This window comes from Neoarius graeffei, chromosome 19 (assembly GCF_027579695.1).
Source record: "Neoarius graeffei isolate fNeoGra1 chromosome 19, fNeoGra1.pri, whole genome shotgun sequence".
Classification (NCBI taxonomy): Eukaryota; Metazoa; Chordata; class Actinopteri; order Siluriformes; family Ariidae; genus Neoarius; species Neoarius graeffei.
Window position 1 is genome coordinate 70,099,171 of NC_083587.1, and position 17,757 is coordinate 70,116,927.

Consider the following 17,757-nt stretch of genomic DNA (forward strand, 5'->3'; position numbering starts at 1 on the left):
AAATTGTTTCAGAAAGGTCATGAGAAGTGCAGGAGGCAATAGCAATTTCAAAGGGAATTGTTTCTATGTTTGGGCATCTGAATTATGCAATTCATGTTATTCCCCAGGGACGCTCCTTTATATCCAGGCTTTGACCTCTCAAAATCCATGGAGAACTCCATGATAGGGTGAGCTTGGATACAGGCTGCAGACCAGAACGCCAGTTATGGTCTCCTTCTGTTGGGTAATTGAACGGTATCTCATTCTTCTGTAATGAAACCTGGAATCTCCATTAGCATTTATGTTGTTCACGGACACAGCCCCTTCCATTGGTTGGGTTTTTTCAATAATCAGCGGTTTGCTGATGCATGGCCAAAAGAGTTGTCATCCTTGTCAGCTGACACTTCTTCCACTGCTTTAATGGAATCTACCCAATCATGTAACTCCTCTTCTGTGGGGTAAACACTGGTCAAGAAGCAAATCCTGTTTTTGTGACAATGAGGCAGCAGCTGTAAACATCATTAACAATGTCACTCCTTAGTTCTGTTATTAATAGATTCATGACATGCCTCACATGGTCCTCTGCATTGGATAATTTCATCATTGAATAGCCATATTCCAGGCTTGGACAACAATGGCTGATTCATGTCCCGCTTTGAATTTCAGAATTTTGCCAACTGTGCCCAGAGACAGCGCCATCCAGCCTGACCTGCCCCGTTCATTCAAACTGTGCTAGATTAAACAGTAAATGTTTATTGCATAGCTGCTCAGGCTCTCTGTATAAACTTACTAGCTATATTACCCCAATAGCAACCTGTGAAGCTTCAACTTGGCTCACCGTATTTCATCTCGGTTTAACTTGCTTCCTACTTAATAGTTCAGCGAGCTCTTCCTGCTGGCTCTTCCATGAACGCATGGAAGGCCAGGGAGGTCCGCCTGGTGTGGTGGTGGTGGGGGGTTTGCTGTGGCTCTCCCTGCTTTAGCTTTTCCATGTAGGCACATGGTAGGGCAGGGAGGCATGCTCTCCCTGCCCCAAGGCTTTCCACGTATGCACGTAGAAGGGCAGGGAGGTCCCAGACCAGAGCCACCCACCAAATACAACTTGTTGCAAATATTGCAATGTAAATAATGTTCCTTGACGCAAGTGTTTCTGACAGAAATCGAGTGTAGCGTAGTTCTGGCAGGCCTCAAAGTCAAGCTCATCCCTCAATCCCAGCTACATCAGCTGACTGCAGCTGACCTCAAGCCAGCCGACATCAGCTGTCAGCTCAGCTGGTTCCCTTCTACACATTCTATTGACAAATCTCTCATAGAGCACCTTATTAAACTGCTTTAACCTGCCTCCCTTTGCTGCTTTCTTTGCAACCCACCTCCACCCCAACTTCACCCCTTTCATGCTGTCTGACTTTAATCAATGTCAATTCTGTATCATTGATGCTGGCTCACAACCCAGTCTAGGCCATCTTCTTCTTCCATTGCTCCATGGTCCAGTTCTGATGCTCACATGCCTATTGTAGGCACTTTTCTTGGTGGATGAGGAATGAGGCATGAGTGCCCTGACCAGTCTGTAGTTCCTCAGCCCATACAAGCAAGCTGTGATGCGCTGTGCGTTCTAACACCTATCATCGCCAGCATTAACATTTTCAGCAGTCGTGCAGGTGCTCTTCTGTGGTTCACTGATTTTGTCCTTCCTTGGACCACTTTCTGATAGATGATAATCACTGCATACCGGGAACACCCCCATGACCTACAGTTTTGGAGATGTGTTGACCCAGTCATCTAACTATTGCATTTGGCCCTTGTCAAAGAGGCTAAGCTCCATAATCCATGCATTTTTGTTGCTGCTACCCTCCTTGCTTTAGCCATTCCATGCAGGCACATGGAAGGCTAAGGCTTTCCACGTAGGCACGTGGAAGGGCAGGGACGTCCCCTAATCCATGCCATTTCCGCTGCTGCCGCCCTCCCTGCTTTAGGCGTTCCATGTAGGCCATAGACAAAGTACAGAAATGTCTGAGGGTCTGTCAGTGTGCCTGTAGATGCTCGTGTGTGTGTGTGTGTGTGTGTGTGTGTGTGTGTGCGTGTGTGTGTGTGAGAGAGAGAGAGAGAGAGAGAGAGAGGGGAACAGTTATGCACTTTGCTCTCTGAGGAACACAGCAGATTTATCTCCCTTTAGTGGCCACAGCAGGAAGCTGCACCATGATGAAAGTGTAGTATAGTTAAAGTTAGTGAAGTGCTGAATACTGAGGTGCTCAATATGCCTTCCAAATCTGCACACTGATCCCCAGCATCAAGTACACAACAGATACACAGCAATGTTTATAACATTAACACCAGGGGAACGCACTACATCAAACTCTCACAAACACTGGCTTGGATTACATCATTGTTACATCCCATGTCATTACATCATGATGTCCTTACTCTTTTCTTTCTTTTATTCTTTCTGTCTTTGTTTTTTCCCATTTTTCTTCCTTCTTTTACCCCTCCATCACTTTAGTTCTTTGCAGGTACTGTCTCTTTTCTTCAGGAAATGTGAAAGAGTTTTGAAATTGACACTTGTAGCAACTGTAATGTTCGGGCAGTGAGGAACGGGGAGACAGGCATCACAACGCAGGTGCGTTTTATTTTTTTAATTTCTAATTTCACTTTTCAGTGACCTTGCTGCACGCTCACACACACACACACACACACACACACACACACACAGAGCACTTGGTCACTCGGCTCTCTCTCTGGTTTCTGGCCATCTAGAAGACACACAGAGACATGTGTTAATAGACATCCAGCAATTAGACACAGGTGTAACTCATCCCATGTTACTTGCTGGTTCAACCTGACTTATCACTGTTCACAGCCGACATTCAACCACACCCTCACTGCCACATACCCCCACTGCTAGGGGAGCCATCTGGCCTGCAGCTTACCCCCCCCCCCCCCCCCCAGCAAGAGAGGTAATCTACTACCACCATCTGTGCCCCTAGCCTGTGAACCACCTCAAACTTAAAGGGCTGAAGAGCTAGATACCAATGAGCGATCCACATGTTTGCATCCTTCATGCAGAGAAGCAACTGGAGTGGAACATGCACCAAGTGCTTAACATGGCCTGATAAACCTGAATTTGAGTCAAAGGTCACACCTAAATTTCTGGACACCTGTTTTACATGTGCAGACAAATCTCCAAGAGATTGTTGACACCTATCAAAGGCAACGCCAGGCCCAATGATGAGGTGTTAAGTTGGAAGAAATTGCAGGGCATTCAATTATTAATATCAGATTCACATTCATTGATGGTTTTTACCTCATGCAGCTTGAAAGACAGGAGAATCTGAACATCACCAGCATATAAATGATAATTTACATGATGACATCTAAGGACATGACCTAGAGGTAGCATGTACAGAGTAAAAAGTAGGGGTTGTAAAATAGATCCCTGTGGGACACAGTGGAGAGGAGAGGCTGAAGATATCTGCTCACCCACAGAAACCACCAAACACCTGTTTGCAAGATATGCTCTGAAGCAGCTAAGTGAAGATCCTGTCATACCTACCCACTGACTAAGTCTGTCAATTAAAATAGTCTGGTCCACAGTGAGGTGGCACGGTGGTACAGGGGTTAGCACTGTCGCCTCACACCAAGATTGTTCTTTGATGTGAATGGTGGTTCATCTCTGTGTGACCCTGTGATAGATTGGTGAGCTACCCAGGGTGAACCCTGCCTCTCACCCAGAGTCAGCTGGGATTGGCTCCTGATGCACAAGTTGTAGAGATGATGGATGGTCCACAGTGTCGTTGTTGATGTATGGCTTTTGCGTTGTATGGTAGATCCAGCAATGAACTGTCTACCAACAGTGGTTTTCCAAAGTGGTCCCAAGCCCATGTAGTAATATCCTTTATCCAATCATTTTGGTTTTTAATACAATGCCCCCCAAGGGATCTAAGGTCACAGGCGTTCAATGTTGGTTTTTGGCCTTGCCTCTTGCATGCAGAGATTTCTCCGGATTCTTTGAATCTTGAATGATATTATGTATTGTCAATGGTGAAATCCTTACATTCCTTGTAATTGTATGTTGAGAAACAGTTGCTCTTACACTGTTGGACAATTTGCCCATGCGGTTTTTCACGGTGTTGAACCCCACCCCATCCTTGCTTGTGAATGACTCAGCCTTATTAACAGTTTTATTAACAGTTTTATTAACAGTTAACCTAATTAACAGTTAGCCTGTTTACCTGTGGAATGTTCCAAAGAGGTGTTTTTTGAGCATTCCACAACTTTTCCAGTCTTTTATTGCCCCGTCCCATCTTTTTTTGGAACGAACATTTTAAATATCTTGTCTTTGTAGTATATTCAGTTGAATATAGGTCCAAAAGGATTTGCAAATCATTGCAATTTGTTTTTATTTACATTTTATACAGAGTCCCAACTTTTTTGGAATGAGGGTTATAATAAAATCAAAAGAAGAAAGCTAAAAAAAAACAACAGATAAAATACATTTAAAAACAATCCTTGAAAATAGTGGCTACTCCTTCATGGCCAGCAGCTCTAGGCTTGCTGAAATAGTTGTATGGGCAGACTTCACATAATTGAGAATGCTCCACATTGCTGACCCATGTTTTACTTCAAGTAAATTAATTTGGTTTCTAGACCTGCGCTTAGAGTGGTGCTTGAAAGTTTGTGAACCCTTTAGAATGTTCTATATTTCTGCATAAATATGACCTAAAACATCATCAGATCTTCACACAAGTCCTAAAAGTAGATAAAGAGAACCCAGTTAAACAAATGAGACAGAAATATTATACTTGGTCTTTTATTTATTGGGGAAAATGATCCAATATTACATATCTGTGAGTGGCAAAAGTATGTGAACCTTTGCTTTCAGTATCTGGTGTGACCCCCTTGTGCAGCAATAACTGCAACTAAACGTTTGCGGTAACTGTTGATCAGTCCTGCACACCGGCTTGGAGGAATTTTAGCCCGTTCCTCCGTACAGAACAGCTTCAACTCTGGGATGTTGGTGGGTTTCCTCACATGAACTGCTCGCTTCAGGTCCTTTCACAACATTTCGATTGGATTAAGGTCAGGACTTTGACTTGGCCATTCCAAAACATTACCTTTATTCTTCTTTAACCATTCTTTGGTAGAACAACTTGTGTGCTTAGGGTCGTTGTCTTGCTGCATGACCCACCTTCTCTTGAGATTCAGTTCATGGACAGATGTCCTGACATTTTTCCTTTAGAATTCGCTGATATAATTCAGAATTCATTGTTCCATCAATGATGGCAAGCTGTCCTGGCCCAGATACAGCAAAACAGGCCCAAACCATGATACTACCACCACCATGTTTCACAGATGGGATATGGTTCTTGTGCTGGAATGCAGTGTTTTCCTTTCTCCAAACGTAACGCTTCTCATTTAAACCAAAAAGTTCTATTTTGGTCTCATCTGTCCACAAAACATTTTTCCAATAGCCTTCTGGCTTGTCCACATGATCTTCAGCAAACTGCAGATGAGCAGCAATGTTCTTTTTGGAGAGCAGTGGCTTTCTCCTTGCAACCCTGCCATGCACACCATTGTTGTTCAGTGTTCTCCTGATGGTGGACTCATGAACATTAACATTAGCCAATGTGAGAGAGGTCTTCAGTTGCTTAGAAGTTACCTTGGGGTCCTTTGTGACCTTGCCGACTATGACGCCTTCCTCTTGGAGTGATCTTTGTTGGTTGACCACTCCTGGGGAGGGTAACACTGGTCTTGAATTTCCTCCATTTGTACACAATCTGTCTGACTGTGGATTGGTGGAGTCCAAACTCTTTAGAGATGGTTCTGTAACCTTTTCCAGTCTGATGAGCATCAACAACACTTTTTCTGAGGTCCTCAGAAATCTCCTTTGCTCGTGCCGTGATACACTTCCACAAACATGTGTTGTGAAGATCAGACTTTGATAGATCCCTGTTCTTTAAATAAAACAGGGTGCCCACTCACACCTGATTGTCATCCCATTGATTGAAAACACCTGACTTTAATTTCACCTTCAAATTAACTGCTAATCCTAGAGGTACACATACTTTTGCCACTCACAGATATGTAATATTGGATCATTTTCCTCAATAAATAAATGACCAAGTATAATATTTCTGTCTCATTTGTTTAACTGGGTTCTCTTTATCTACTTTTAGGACTTGTGTGAAAATCTGATGACGTTTTAAGTCATTTATGCAGAAATATAGAAAAATCTTCTAAAAATTGGTTCACAAACTTTCAAGCCCACCGTAGGATAAGCAAGCCTATGATAGTTTACACTACACTGGTAAGCTGATTTCACTTGGCATCAAGCTCACCTATGCATTGCTCTTGTTGTCTCAATAGTCACCCTTGGGCAGACATAGCATTTAAGCCGGTTTTCTTCTGCTGCATCCAGAAGGACGGTGAAATAATCGGACAGCAGTGAGGATGCAAATGCAGTTAGAATTTTTAAAACTTGTAAGTAATTCTGAAACATCAGGCAAAAAAAAAATTTATTTTGTACTTTGCTATGTTGGTATTCTGACCATATTTTGGTTTCAGGTTTTCACAAGTTTTGGATCCTATCTTAGGAAATGCTGTTTGATAATCGTCTGAGCCATTTCTGCTTACTGTTCATGAGTTTTGCCTGATGTTTTGGATTTGCCTGCAAGTTTTAATGAAACTTCTAACTGCATTTGCATCCTCCAGCCATCTGATTTTTTTTTTGACAACCATCCACAACCCCAAATCAGAAAAAGTTGGGACAGTGTGGAAAATGCAAATTATAAAAAAAAAAAGAAAGCAGTGATTTGTAAATGCACTTTGACTTACATTTCATTACAGACAGAATGAACCCAAGATATTTCATATTTTGTTGGTCAGCTTCATTTCATTTGTTAATATGCATCCATTTCTGCATTTCAGATCTGCAACACATTGCACAAAAGTTGGGATGGGGAAATTTAGGGTTAGTAATGAGGTAAAACAATTAAATAATGATGTGATTTGAAACAGGTGATGCCAACAGGTGACCTGTAATCATGATTTGGTACAAAATCAGTGTCCAGGAAATGCCGAGTCTTTGAGGAGCAAAGATGGACCAAGGATCTCCAGTTTATCAACAAATGCATGAGAAAATTATTGAAATGTTTAAAAACAATGTTCCTCAAAGAAGGATAGGAAGGGATTTGGATATTTGACCCTCTATGGTGCATAATATCATTAAATGATTCAAGGAATCTGAAGGAATTTCGGCGTGTAAAGGGCTCAAGCCTAATCTGAACCCCTGTGATCTCCAATCCCTCAGACGGCACTGCATCAAGAACAGTCATTCATCTATAGCTGATGGAACCACATGGGCCATCCAGACTGTTACCAGGAACAAGTTCAAAAGCCAGGGTGTATCATGGTAGGGGGTTGTGTCAGTGCCCTTGGCAAAGGTAACTTACACTTTTGTGATGGAGCATTTAATGCAGAAAAATACACTGAGATTTTGGAGCAACATTTGCTGCCTTCAAGACGATGTCTTTTCCAGGGAGATTTCAACAAGACGATGCAAAACCACATTCTGCTCACATTACAAAGGCGTGGCTGTGGAAGAAGAGGGCGTGTCCCCTCTGTCCCCAATAGAGAATGTGTGGAGAATTTAGAAATGAAAACTATGACTGTGACGACCCCGAACTGTTACACACCTTAAGGCCTGTTTACAGGAAGAACGGGACAAAAATAACACCTGAAACACTTCATCACTTTGAGTCTTCAGTCCATAAACATCTTTTAAGTGTTGGGAGAAGGAACGGGAACATTATAAAGTGGGAAATGCTTCACTGTCCCAATTTTTTTTAATGTGTTGCAGAAATCAGAATTGAAAAGTGTTTATTTTGAAAAAAAACAACAACAGTAAAATTCATGAAGTAAAACATCAAATAATGTGCTGTTGTATTGTTTTGAGTGCAATGCAGGTCAAAGATTATTTACAAATTATTGTTTTTGATTTCAATTTCAACATACCGTCATAACTTTTTCTGATTTGGGGTTGTAATATAAAAAAGTATTTGTACTGTAAAGCTGTGTGTGTGTGTGTGTGAGAGAGAGAAAATAACAAAGTGGGGGGTCACAGTTAGAAACGCAGCTGTGTGGGGGATCAGGTCACTGTGTGTTTGTGTGTGTAAGTAACAGTAAGACTCAGTTGTATGACTGAGTCCGGTTCTGTTTTGAAACTTCCTGCTGATAAACAGTGTTTATCAGCCCCAACTTTTTTTTTTGGAATGTGTTGCAAGACTGAAACACAGGAATCGATGGATATTAACAAATGAAATGAAGTTGACCAACAAACCACGAAATATCTTGGGTTCATTCTGCCTGCAATGAAATTCTGATACAAGTCAAAGAAAATTTAGAAATGACTACTTTTTTTTTTTTTGCATTTTCCATAACATCCCAACTTTTCTGATTTGTGGTTGTACTTACCTTGTGTAACTTCAGTCCATCCAGCATGAGGCTCCACCTCCTGTATGGCCCTGCCCCCATGTGAGGCCATGCCCCCAGTGTGAGAGACTGTGCTGTAATAAACTTGGTGCGATATACTGACCCTTCACTCAGTGTTCAGTTCTGATAATTTTGCACTGAGCTCAGTTGCTCTGAGTTGCATACATTTTTACATCAGATTTTCTCAGTTTGTTTCTTTTTCTTCTTCTTCTTGTAATGGAGAAGGATGGCCGGCAATCATGGAAGTCTCCAACTCAGTTTTTGCTGGCATGTGTGTCGTATGCTGTTGGTTTGGGAAATGTGTGGAGGTTTCCTTATCTCTGCCAGATGCATGGAGGAGGTAAGACTGAAATGAACATTAAATATTCATAATCACATTAAAATGAATAGCATTAACAGTCATAATAAAGACAACGTGTCCCCACAATGAGAACGAAAAACTTTTTTGTTGTGTTTTAAACAAAAAATTTCACTAAAATATTAAGACTTCCTACAGCATCGGAAGATCATATGAAAGTGTGTGTGGTTGTGTGTGTGTTACAGGAGGATTTCTGATCCCGTACATCATCATGCTCTTTCTGGAGGGAATTCCTCTTTTCTATTTGGAGCTCGCTGTTGGACAGAAGATGCGCTTAGGCAGTGTCGGCGCATTCACTTCCATCAGTCCCTACCTAGGAGGAGTGGGTAAGGGGTTCATTCCGCTCACTTCCCTCAGTCCCTACTTTAGGGTGAGTGGGTGTGTTTTGCAGTAACTGTTTAAAGCATAATGTTTTATATTTTTTCTTCTCTCTATTGTAGGGTTTGCAAGTGTTATCATGTCTCTATATCTATGTTTGTATTATAACATAATTAATGCCTGGAGCTTCTGGTACCTTTTCCACTCCTTTCAGGTTTTTATTATTATTATTATTATTATTATTATAGAAAGGCATTATAGGCCATTGTTTTTAAAGTGTGTGTGTGTGTGTGTGTGTGTGTGTGTGTGTGTGCACGTGCAGGCGACTTTGCCCTGGACACAATGTCCACTGAACTTTAATCATACAGGATATTTAGAGGAGTGTGAAGTTGCCACTCCAACGCAGTATTTCTTCTTCCGTGAGACATTGAACATTTCATCATCCATTGATGAAAGTGGTGTTGGTATTCACACGGGACTGGCACTCTGCCTCCTCGTGTCCTGGTGTGTTGTCTACCTCTTCATCATCAGAGGAGTAAATTCTACTGGTAAAGTAAGGACCTCAAAGACACACACTGCACTAAACCAGTGTACATAGCATCATTAGCATTTTTAGCGTTACCCCCATAATTAGCATTAGCATCAATAGCATGTCTAGATAATGGACTTCCACGGATCAAACCAAGAATTTCTGCCAAAAAATTTTCCTCATATTAATGTGAAATTTTTTTTTTTTGACTCAGCTACACGAAGAATGATCCCTAGCAATTTCATTAATCAGATAATGAATCACTTCACAAAGAAGAAGATGCTTTTATTTATCACACGTACAGTATATTACAATACAGTAAAATTATTTTCTTCATTTATCCCAATTTGTTAGGAAGTGCCTAAGTTTGGGCTTCTTAGTTCCAGTGAAAGGAAATTGTAATGCTGCAGTGTACAAAGAGTTTCTATATAATTGTGTTCTTCCAACTTTGTAGTAACATTTTGGGGGGGAACTGACATGGGTGTGCTGGTCAGGGCGACACATCACCTTGGCCCTGTAGTGTATGTATGTAAAATGATTTGTTTGTTTTTAGGTGGTGTATTTCACTGCAACATTTCCGTACCTGGTTCTGATTGTGTATCTAATCCGTGGTGTCACTCTGCATGGAGCACTAAATGGAGTGAAATACATGTTCACTCCAAAGGTAGGATATTTAAGGCACAAACAACCCAGGGTCCTGTTTACAAGGCTCCTAATGAAATGAATGAAATCCTTTCATCCCTCTGTCACTCATCAGTCTACACTGTAAAAAAAGAATAGTCGAGAATACTTGAAATTTCAAGGCAACAGTCTGCATTAAGAATTTTATGTTTTGCCAACGATGTATGCCCATGATAATCCAAACTATGATAACACTGTTATCTTTATTAAGAATTCTTAATTAAGTCAATTTTCAATTCCTCATTCTGCCAACATAGATTTCTCTTTTTGCTGAACAGTGGCATTCACAGTAGTACAAAAAGGCAATTGAGGTTCTCACAATTTTTTGGGGGGCTTTTTTTTACCTTTATTTGGATAGGACAGTGTAGAGACAGGAAATGAGCGGGAGAGAGAGACGGATCGGGAAATGACCTCAGGTCGGAATCGAACCCGGGTCCCCGGAATTATGGTATGGCGCCTTATCCACCTGAGCCACGACAACATGATCTTCAACCGGAGAGAGAACCACATTGCCCAGCCCTTGCATTTGGGAGAGGAAACCCCGTGTCTTGGTCATTAAGAGCATGTGCTGAATAAACACCTGTGGCAATTATGTATTTTCAATTCAGATTATTCACTATTGCATATTTACACATCATTGAGGTGCACCCTATCAGTTTGATGTGGATTTTTCTGTTGGTTAATAATTATTCATATTTTCTTGTCCATTCAATTGTGAATATGGAATTACTTGAACAAAGCATAATTCTATTTTTTAGAATTATCCACATCAAGAAAAATCCACATCAAACTGATAGGGTGCACCTCAATGATGTGTAAATATACAATAGTGAATAATCTGAATTGAAAATACATAATTGCCACAGGTGTTTATTCAGCGCATGCTCTGAATGACCAAGACACGTGGTTTCCTCTCCCAAACGCAAGGGCTGGGCAATGTGGTTCTCTCTCCGGTTGAAGTTCATGTTGTCGTGGCTCAGGTGGATAAGGCGCCATACCATAAATCCGGGGGCCTGGGTTTGATTCCGACCTGAGGTCATTTCCTGATCTCTCTCTCTCCTGCTCATTTCCTGTCTCTACACTGTCCTATCCAAATAAAGGTGAAAAAAGCCCCCCCAAAAATTGTGATAACCTCAATTGCCTTTTTGTACTACTGTGAATGCCACTGTTCAGCAAAAAGAGAAATCTATGTTGGCAGAATGAGGAATTGAAAATTGACTTAATTAAGAATTCTTAATAAAGATAACAATGTTATCATAGTTTGGATTATCATGGGCACATCGTTGGCAAAACATAAAATTATTAATGCAGACTGTTGCCTTGAAATTTCAAGTATTCTCAACTATTCTTTTTTACAGTGTAGCACAGTCACATGCCCTGTTATAAAAGGATGTGTGCACACATTATTTTTCTATTTTTCCTTAAAATATTTCTTTCCTTTTCACTTAAACTTTGTTGGTTGCTATATTCGGTGGAAAAAGAGCTTACCTTGGTTTAATTTTTTTGCATCACAAAAACCTGTAATTTTAACAGGTGTTTGTAGACCTTTATATCCACTGTATGTATGTATGTATATCTTTGTGTGTAGCTGGAGCAGTTGGCGAATCCTCAGACATGGATTAATGCTGCTACTCAGATCTTCTTCTCTCTTGGTTTGGGTTTCGGTTCTCTCATTGCTTTTGCCAGTTATAATGATCACAATAACAACTTTGAGCGCCAGGCTATTGTTGTTACCTTAATTAACAGCGGAACGTCAATTTTCGCCAGCATCGTTACCTTCTCCATCTACGGCTTCAAAGCCACATTCAACTACGAGAGCTGCTTAGAGAGGTGTGTGAGTATGTCTGTGTGTTCGTATTCAGTCTTGGGTATAGAAATAGATATCTATGCCATAGATCAGTAGCATTGTTAACACTGTGTTACTAAACATTAACTCAATTATAACAGTAAAGACAAAGTTTGTGTTCTGGCATAAAGAGTAAAACAATAAACTAGGGCAATAAACTATGGTTAAAAATCTCAGTTTCTTAATTGCAGCTCACAGTAGAGCTTCTGACTGCGAATAATCTGTTTTCTGCTCCGGCAGAAGTGAAGGGGGAAAAAGATGAAGTGCTCACTCTCAGACTGATGAGACCAGGCGGTGTCTACTCTTACGCTAATGGGAGAGGGAGGTGTTTACTCTTATGCTAATGGGAGCAGGAGGTGTTTTATTCTTATGGGAGAGGGAGGTGTTTACTCTTATGCTAATGGGAGCGGGAGATGTTTATTCTTATGGGAGAGGGAGGTGTTTACACTTATGCTAATGGGAGCAGGAGGTGTTTTATTCTTATGGGAGAGGGAGGTGTTTACGCTTATGCTAATAGAAAGGGAGGTGTTTATTCTTATGCTATTAGAGAGGGAGGTGTTTATTCTTATGCTAATGGAGAGGCTAGGGGTTTACGCTTATGCTGACGGTGGCAAACAGTATTTGCTCTTATGCTGGTTGGAGTGGGCAATCAGTTATGCAGCTTGTGGGATAAAAAATTTCCACACTGATTGTGACATGTTTAGTGTGTTCAGTTATTTATCTTCAGTAACTACTTTATCTTGTTTAGGGTCACAGAGTGACTAACTTATTTACAACTCCAAATCAGAAAAAGTTGTGGAAAATGCAAACAAAAAAAAAAGCAGTGATTTTCTAAATTTTCTTTGACTTGTATCAGAATCAGAATTTCATTGCAGACAGAATGAACCCAAGATGTTTCATATTTTGTTGGTCAACTTCATTTCATTTGTTAATATACATCCATTCCTGCGTTTCAGGCCTGCAACATATTCCAAAAAAAGTTGGGACGGGGGGAAATTTAGGGCTAGTAATGAGGTAAAACAATTAAATAATGTGATGTGAAACAGGTGATGTCAACAGGCGACTGTAATCATGATCTGGTACATAATCAGTATCCAGGAAAGGCCGAGTCTTTGAGAAGTAATGATGGGCCGAGGATCTCCCGGTTTGTCAACAAATGCATAAGAAAATTATTGAAATGTTTAAAAACAATGTTCCTGAAACAAACCTAAGAAGGGATTTGGATATTTCACCCTCGACAGTGCATATCATTAACCGATTCAAGGAATCTGGAGGAATTTCGGTGTGTAAAAGGCTCAAACCTAATCTGAACCTCCGTGATCTCTGAACCCCCGTGATCTCTGATCCCTCAGACGGCACTGCATCAAGAACCATCATTTGTCTCTCTCTTGCAGTCGGTCGAAAACGACAAGGACTGTGCTATGATATAGACTTGGGTTTAATGATACTTCTCCATGCAGCCCTGTTTGTTGCCAACTGTTAATATCTATTCCTCATGATTTCATGTTTCTTTTTGCCACATCCTTGTACCTAAGGTTAGGTCTCCCTTGGTTTCATTTGCTTTCACAGAGCTGAGAATACAACAGTTGTCTTGGGAGTCTTTCATTTTTCATTCTTTGTACCTGGCCTAGCCATCTGAGGCCCTTCTCAATTAAGATGTCTTCCAATAGATGGTAGTCCAGCACAATGCAGGATTGCTAAGTTGGTAACTTTGCCCATCCAGGATATTTTCATGATAGCCCTCAACTGCCTCATCATATAAGCATGGAGCTTCTTGATCTGATTTCGGTAGATGGTCCAGGTTTCAGCACCATATAATAGGGTAGACAGTACAACAGCTCTATAAACCTTACATTTTAGTCTGATGGAAACATGTCTGTTTTTCCATAGCCGATCTTGTAGTTTGCCAAAAGCAGCACTCGCGTTGCCCATCCTATTCCTGATCTCTTTATCGATTTTGGCATTGTTGGAGACTGTACTTCCAAGGTATTTGAAGTCTGTGCACTGCACGAGTGGCTTTTGGTTTATTGTTATGATTTCAGGTGCAGGTGGAGGGTTGAGCAGTTTCACTGGCTGGTAAAGGCACTCAGTCTTTATGTTGATCTTGAGGCTGAACTGAGCAGCAGCTTTGGCAAATCTGTCTACTAGCATTTGAATATCCTTAGAGCTGTGCGCCACCACAGCACTATCATCAGCAAACAGCATTTCTCTCACAAGGTGCCTTGTTGTACGTGTCTTTGCCTTGAAATGGGACACATTAAAGAGATCTGCAGCATGCTGTGTCTGTATGAAAATACCTTCTTGGGCGTCTTTGAACGCTATTTCTAGCATTGCAGTCAGGTACAATGAGAACAATGTTAGGGCAAGCACACAACCTTGCTTGACACCATTTGTCACAGCAAATTCCATGGAGGTGGCATTTCCCTGAACTACATGAGCTTGCATACTGTCGTGTAAGGATCTTAACAGGTTAACGACTTTGTCTGTACAGCCATACTTCTTCAGCACAATCCAGAGGCCTTCTCTTGACACTGTATCAAAAGCCTTTGTGAAGTCGATAAATGCAGCATACAAGGGCACGTTTTGTTCTATACACTTCTCCTGGATCTGACATAGGCTGAAGACCATATCCATGGTGCTTCTTCCACTCCAAAAACCACACTGCGTCTCAGGTAGGATGTTTAGAGTAAGCTTTTCATTGATTCTGTTGAGGAGTATGCGAGCCATTATTTTACCAGCAATTGACAGAAGAGAGATACCTCTATAATTACCACAGTCTTTTCTGCTCCCTTTCTTGAATATTGGCATGATGTTTGCATCCTTCCAGTCCTGTGGCATATGCTCTTGTTCCCAGATGTCAACAATCAGATCAAACAGCCTTTCTTTTAATTTACTTCCACCATATCTCCATACCTCGGTTGGTATTCCACATCTTCCTGGCGCTTTGTTTTCTTTAATTGCAGCAATGGCTTTCAACAGTTCTTTAAAGTTTGGTTTCACATCAAGACTTGAGATGGTAGGCTTATCCACAATTGAGTTTATCACTGTTTGGTCTACATCTGCAGGTACATTTAACAACTAGTTGAAGTGCTGGGCGAGCCTGTTCAGTATTTCATCCTTCTCTTTCAAAGCTGTCTCACCATCAAGGGCAGTCACCTAGGTTGTGCCTCTCCTCAGAGGCCCGTATACCGTACCTCTCTTAGGCCGTGATAAAATCCCTTCATATCATTCATGTCTGCAGCAAGTTGTAATCCTTCAGCTTTCTCCTTCCACCACTGAGACTTCAGTTTTCTGGTGTACTGCTGGAGCCTACTCCTGGCTTGCACTAGTTTTGCTCTACTAGCTCTCGTATTTATCTGCAGGAGTTTGATCCTTGCTGAATTCCTTTTCTCGAGCAAGTCTATAAGCTTCTCATCGTCCGCGTCAAACCAGTCCTGATGGTCTCCGCTCTGGTTGTCCAAGGGCTTCTTCAGCAGTGTTAAATGCAGCTGCCTTCAGTGTGTTCCATTGGTCTTCTAGCCTTGTCTCCTTGTGTTGTAACTCTCCTATGGTCTTGTCCATCTGTTCTTGAAACTTTTCTTGGGTGCTCTTATTTCGCAGCTTAGACACATCCAGCTTAGCTGGTGGCCTGGCTCCAGTTCGTACATATCGCTTCTTTACAGTCAAAGCAATTTGTTGATCTTATCATGTAATGATCAGTAGAGCAGTCAGCGCCTCTCATCACTCTGGTGTTCAGTACATCATTTTGATCTCTCTGTCTAGTGATCACATAGTCTAAGAGGTGCCAGTGCTTTGATCAAGGATGCATCCATGTAGTCATATGATGGAGTTTGTGACTGAAAATGGTGTTGGTGGTGATGAGGCTATACTCTGAGCAGAGGGCTAATAGGAGTTCACCATTGGTGTTACACTTTCCAATTCCATATCGGCCAATCACACCAGGCCAGTTCTCTTCTTTTTTTTCCCCAACCCTAGCATTAAAGTCACCAGCTTTAATTAGCTTATCTTTATTTGGGACTTGTCTCACAACATCTCTCAGTCTATCATTAGAATTTTTCCTTCACCTCATCAGGGTTTGTCATTGTCGGAGCATAAGTACTGATTATAGTGGCGTATACACCCCTCTGCAGAAGAAGACACAGTGTCATTATCCTATCATTAATAGGTGTCGGGTCTCGTTCGAGCTTTTAAGTAATCGAATTCTTAATGGCAAAGCCAACTCCAGCTTCGCGTCTTTCATTTACGTCTCTTCCACTCCAGAAGAATGTGTAATCATGATCAACTATGTGGTCATAAAGAGGCAGTCGGGTCTCACTAAGTGTGGCTATGTCTATTTCGTATCTGTTCGGCTCTTTAGCTACCAAAGCTGTCTGCCGCTCTGGCCGTTTTGAGCGGTCACTATCTATTAGCGTTCTAAAATTCCATTCAGCGAGTCTCAAGATCTTTCTCTTTTTGCTTCTTAACTAACTTTTCACTGGTTGCCGGAGCGAAAGCAGATCAGCGCGAACCTTGTTTACCCGGGCAACGTTCGAGCCGGTATGAGAATTCATTTCTGTATCCATAATCCATAACACTGCATTGCAAAAGTTTAAGTGATACTGGCTTTTGCATTACCAGAATCACTCTCTCGGCAGGGCAAAGGTGCAGTCCAGCGGGCAAAAACAGGTCAAGACATGCTGGCATCTTTGCCATGTTGCAGCGGCTGGCTGGAAGATAAGTTAGTCTATCCCCACCCTTGAGTGCTGCCACGGGGCACTGTGCCAGGACTGATGCCGTATTGACAAAACAGCCCTGTCATTTGCCAGAACTACCGTCGAGTTGTCATGTAGAACTGCCATTTTGTAAGCCGTAACCCTGGCCAAGGGAGGCTGGGGGTGTACTGACACTTGCCCAAGGTGAGCACCCAGACTAGTGGTGGGAAGGGGGAGTCTTACTTCCCCATTCTAGACCGGTTTCCAAACTAGGTCTAGTCCCACTGCCCAGAACATTTCTAAATTCGCCACACATTCTCTACTGGGGACAGAGGGGACACGCCCTCTGCAACATCTGCTGTCTTCCATCATTCATCTACACCTGATGGAACCACATGGGCCATCTAGACTGTTACCAGGAACAAGTTCAAAAGCCAGGGTGTGTCATGGTATGGGGTCGGGTCAGTGCCCTTGGCAAAGGTAACTTGCACTTCTGTGATGGAGCATTAAAGCAGAAAAGTACACTGAGATTTTGGAGCAACATTTGCTGCCTTCAAGACGACGTCTTTTCCAGGGAGATTTCAACAAGACAATGCAAAACCACATTCTGTGCACATTACAAAGGCGTGGCTATGGAAACAGAGGGTGTGTCCCCTCTGTCTCCAGTAGAGAATGTGTGGCGAATTTAGAAATGAAAAATATGACCGTGACGACCCCGAACTGTTACATACCTTAAGACCTGTTTACAGGAAGAACGGGACATAAATAACACCTGAAACACTTCATCACTTTGAGTCTTCAGTCCATAAACATCTTTTAAGTGTTGGGAGAAGGAATGGGAACATTATAAAGTGGGACATGCTTTATTGTC

General features: G+C 41.8%; 1 protein-coding gene across 4 annotated transcripts in view; it reads left to right on the forward strand.

Moving 5' to 3' along the window:
* LOC132867564 (sodium- and chloride-dependent transporter XTRP3-like) overlaps positions 1 to 17,757 on the forward strand; it is a 99,735-nt gene that overhangs the window by 53,833 nt on the left and 28,145 nt on the right. For 2 of the 4 annotated variants that reach the window (XM_060900559.1, XM_060900560.1), the window contains exons 3-8: positions 8,689 to 8,803; positions 9,007 to 9,147; positions 9,262 to 9,353; positions 9,462 to 9,692; positions 10,222 to 10,332; positions 11,938 to 12,179. In XM_060900559.1, the coding sequence (XP_060756542.1) occupies positions 8,791 to 8,803; positions 9,007 to 9,147; positions 9,262 to 9,353; positions 9,462 to 9,692; positions 10,222 to 10,332; positions 11,938 to 12,179 (830 nt within the window). In that variant the 5' untranslated portion in view covers positions 8,689 to 8,790. Of the gene's footprint in view, positions 1 to 8,527; positions 8,804 to 9,006; positions 9,192 to 9,261; positions 9,354 to 9,461; positions 9,693 to 10,221; positions 10,333 to 11,937; positions 12,180 to 17,757 lie in introns of those variants that run through there. The other 2 variants (XM_060900557.1, XM_060900558.1) reach the window with 2 other exon arrangements.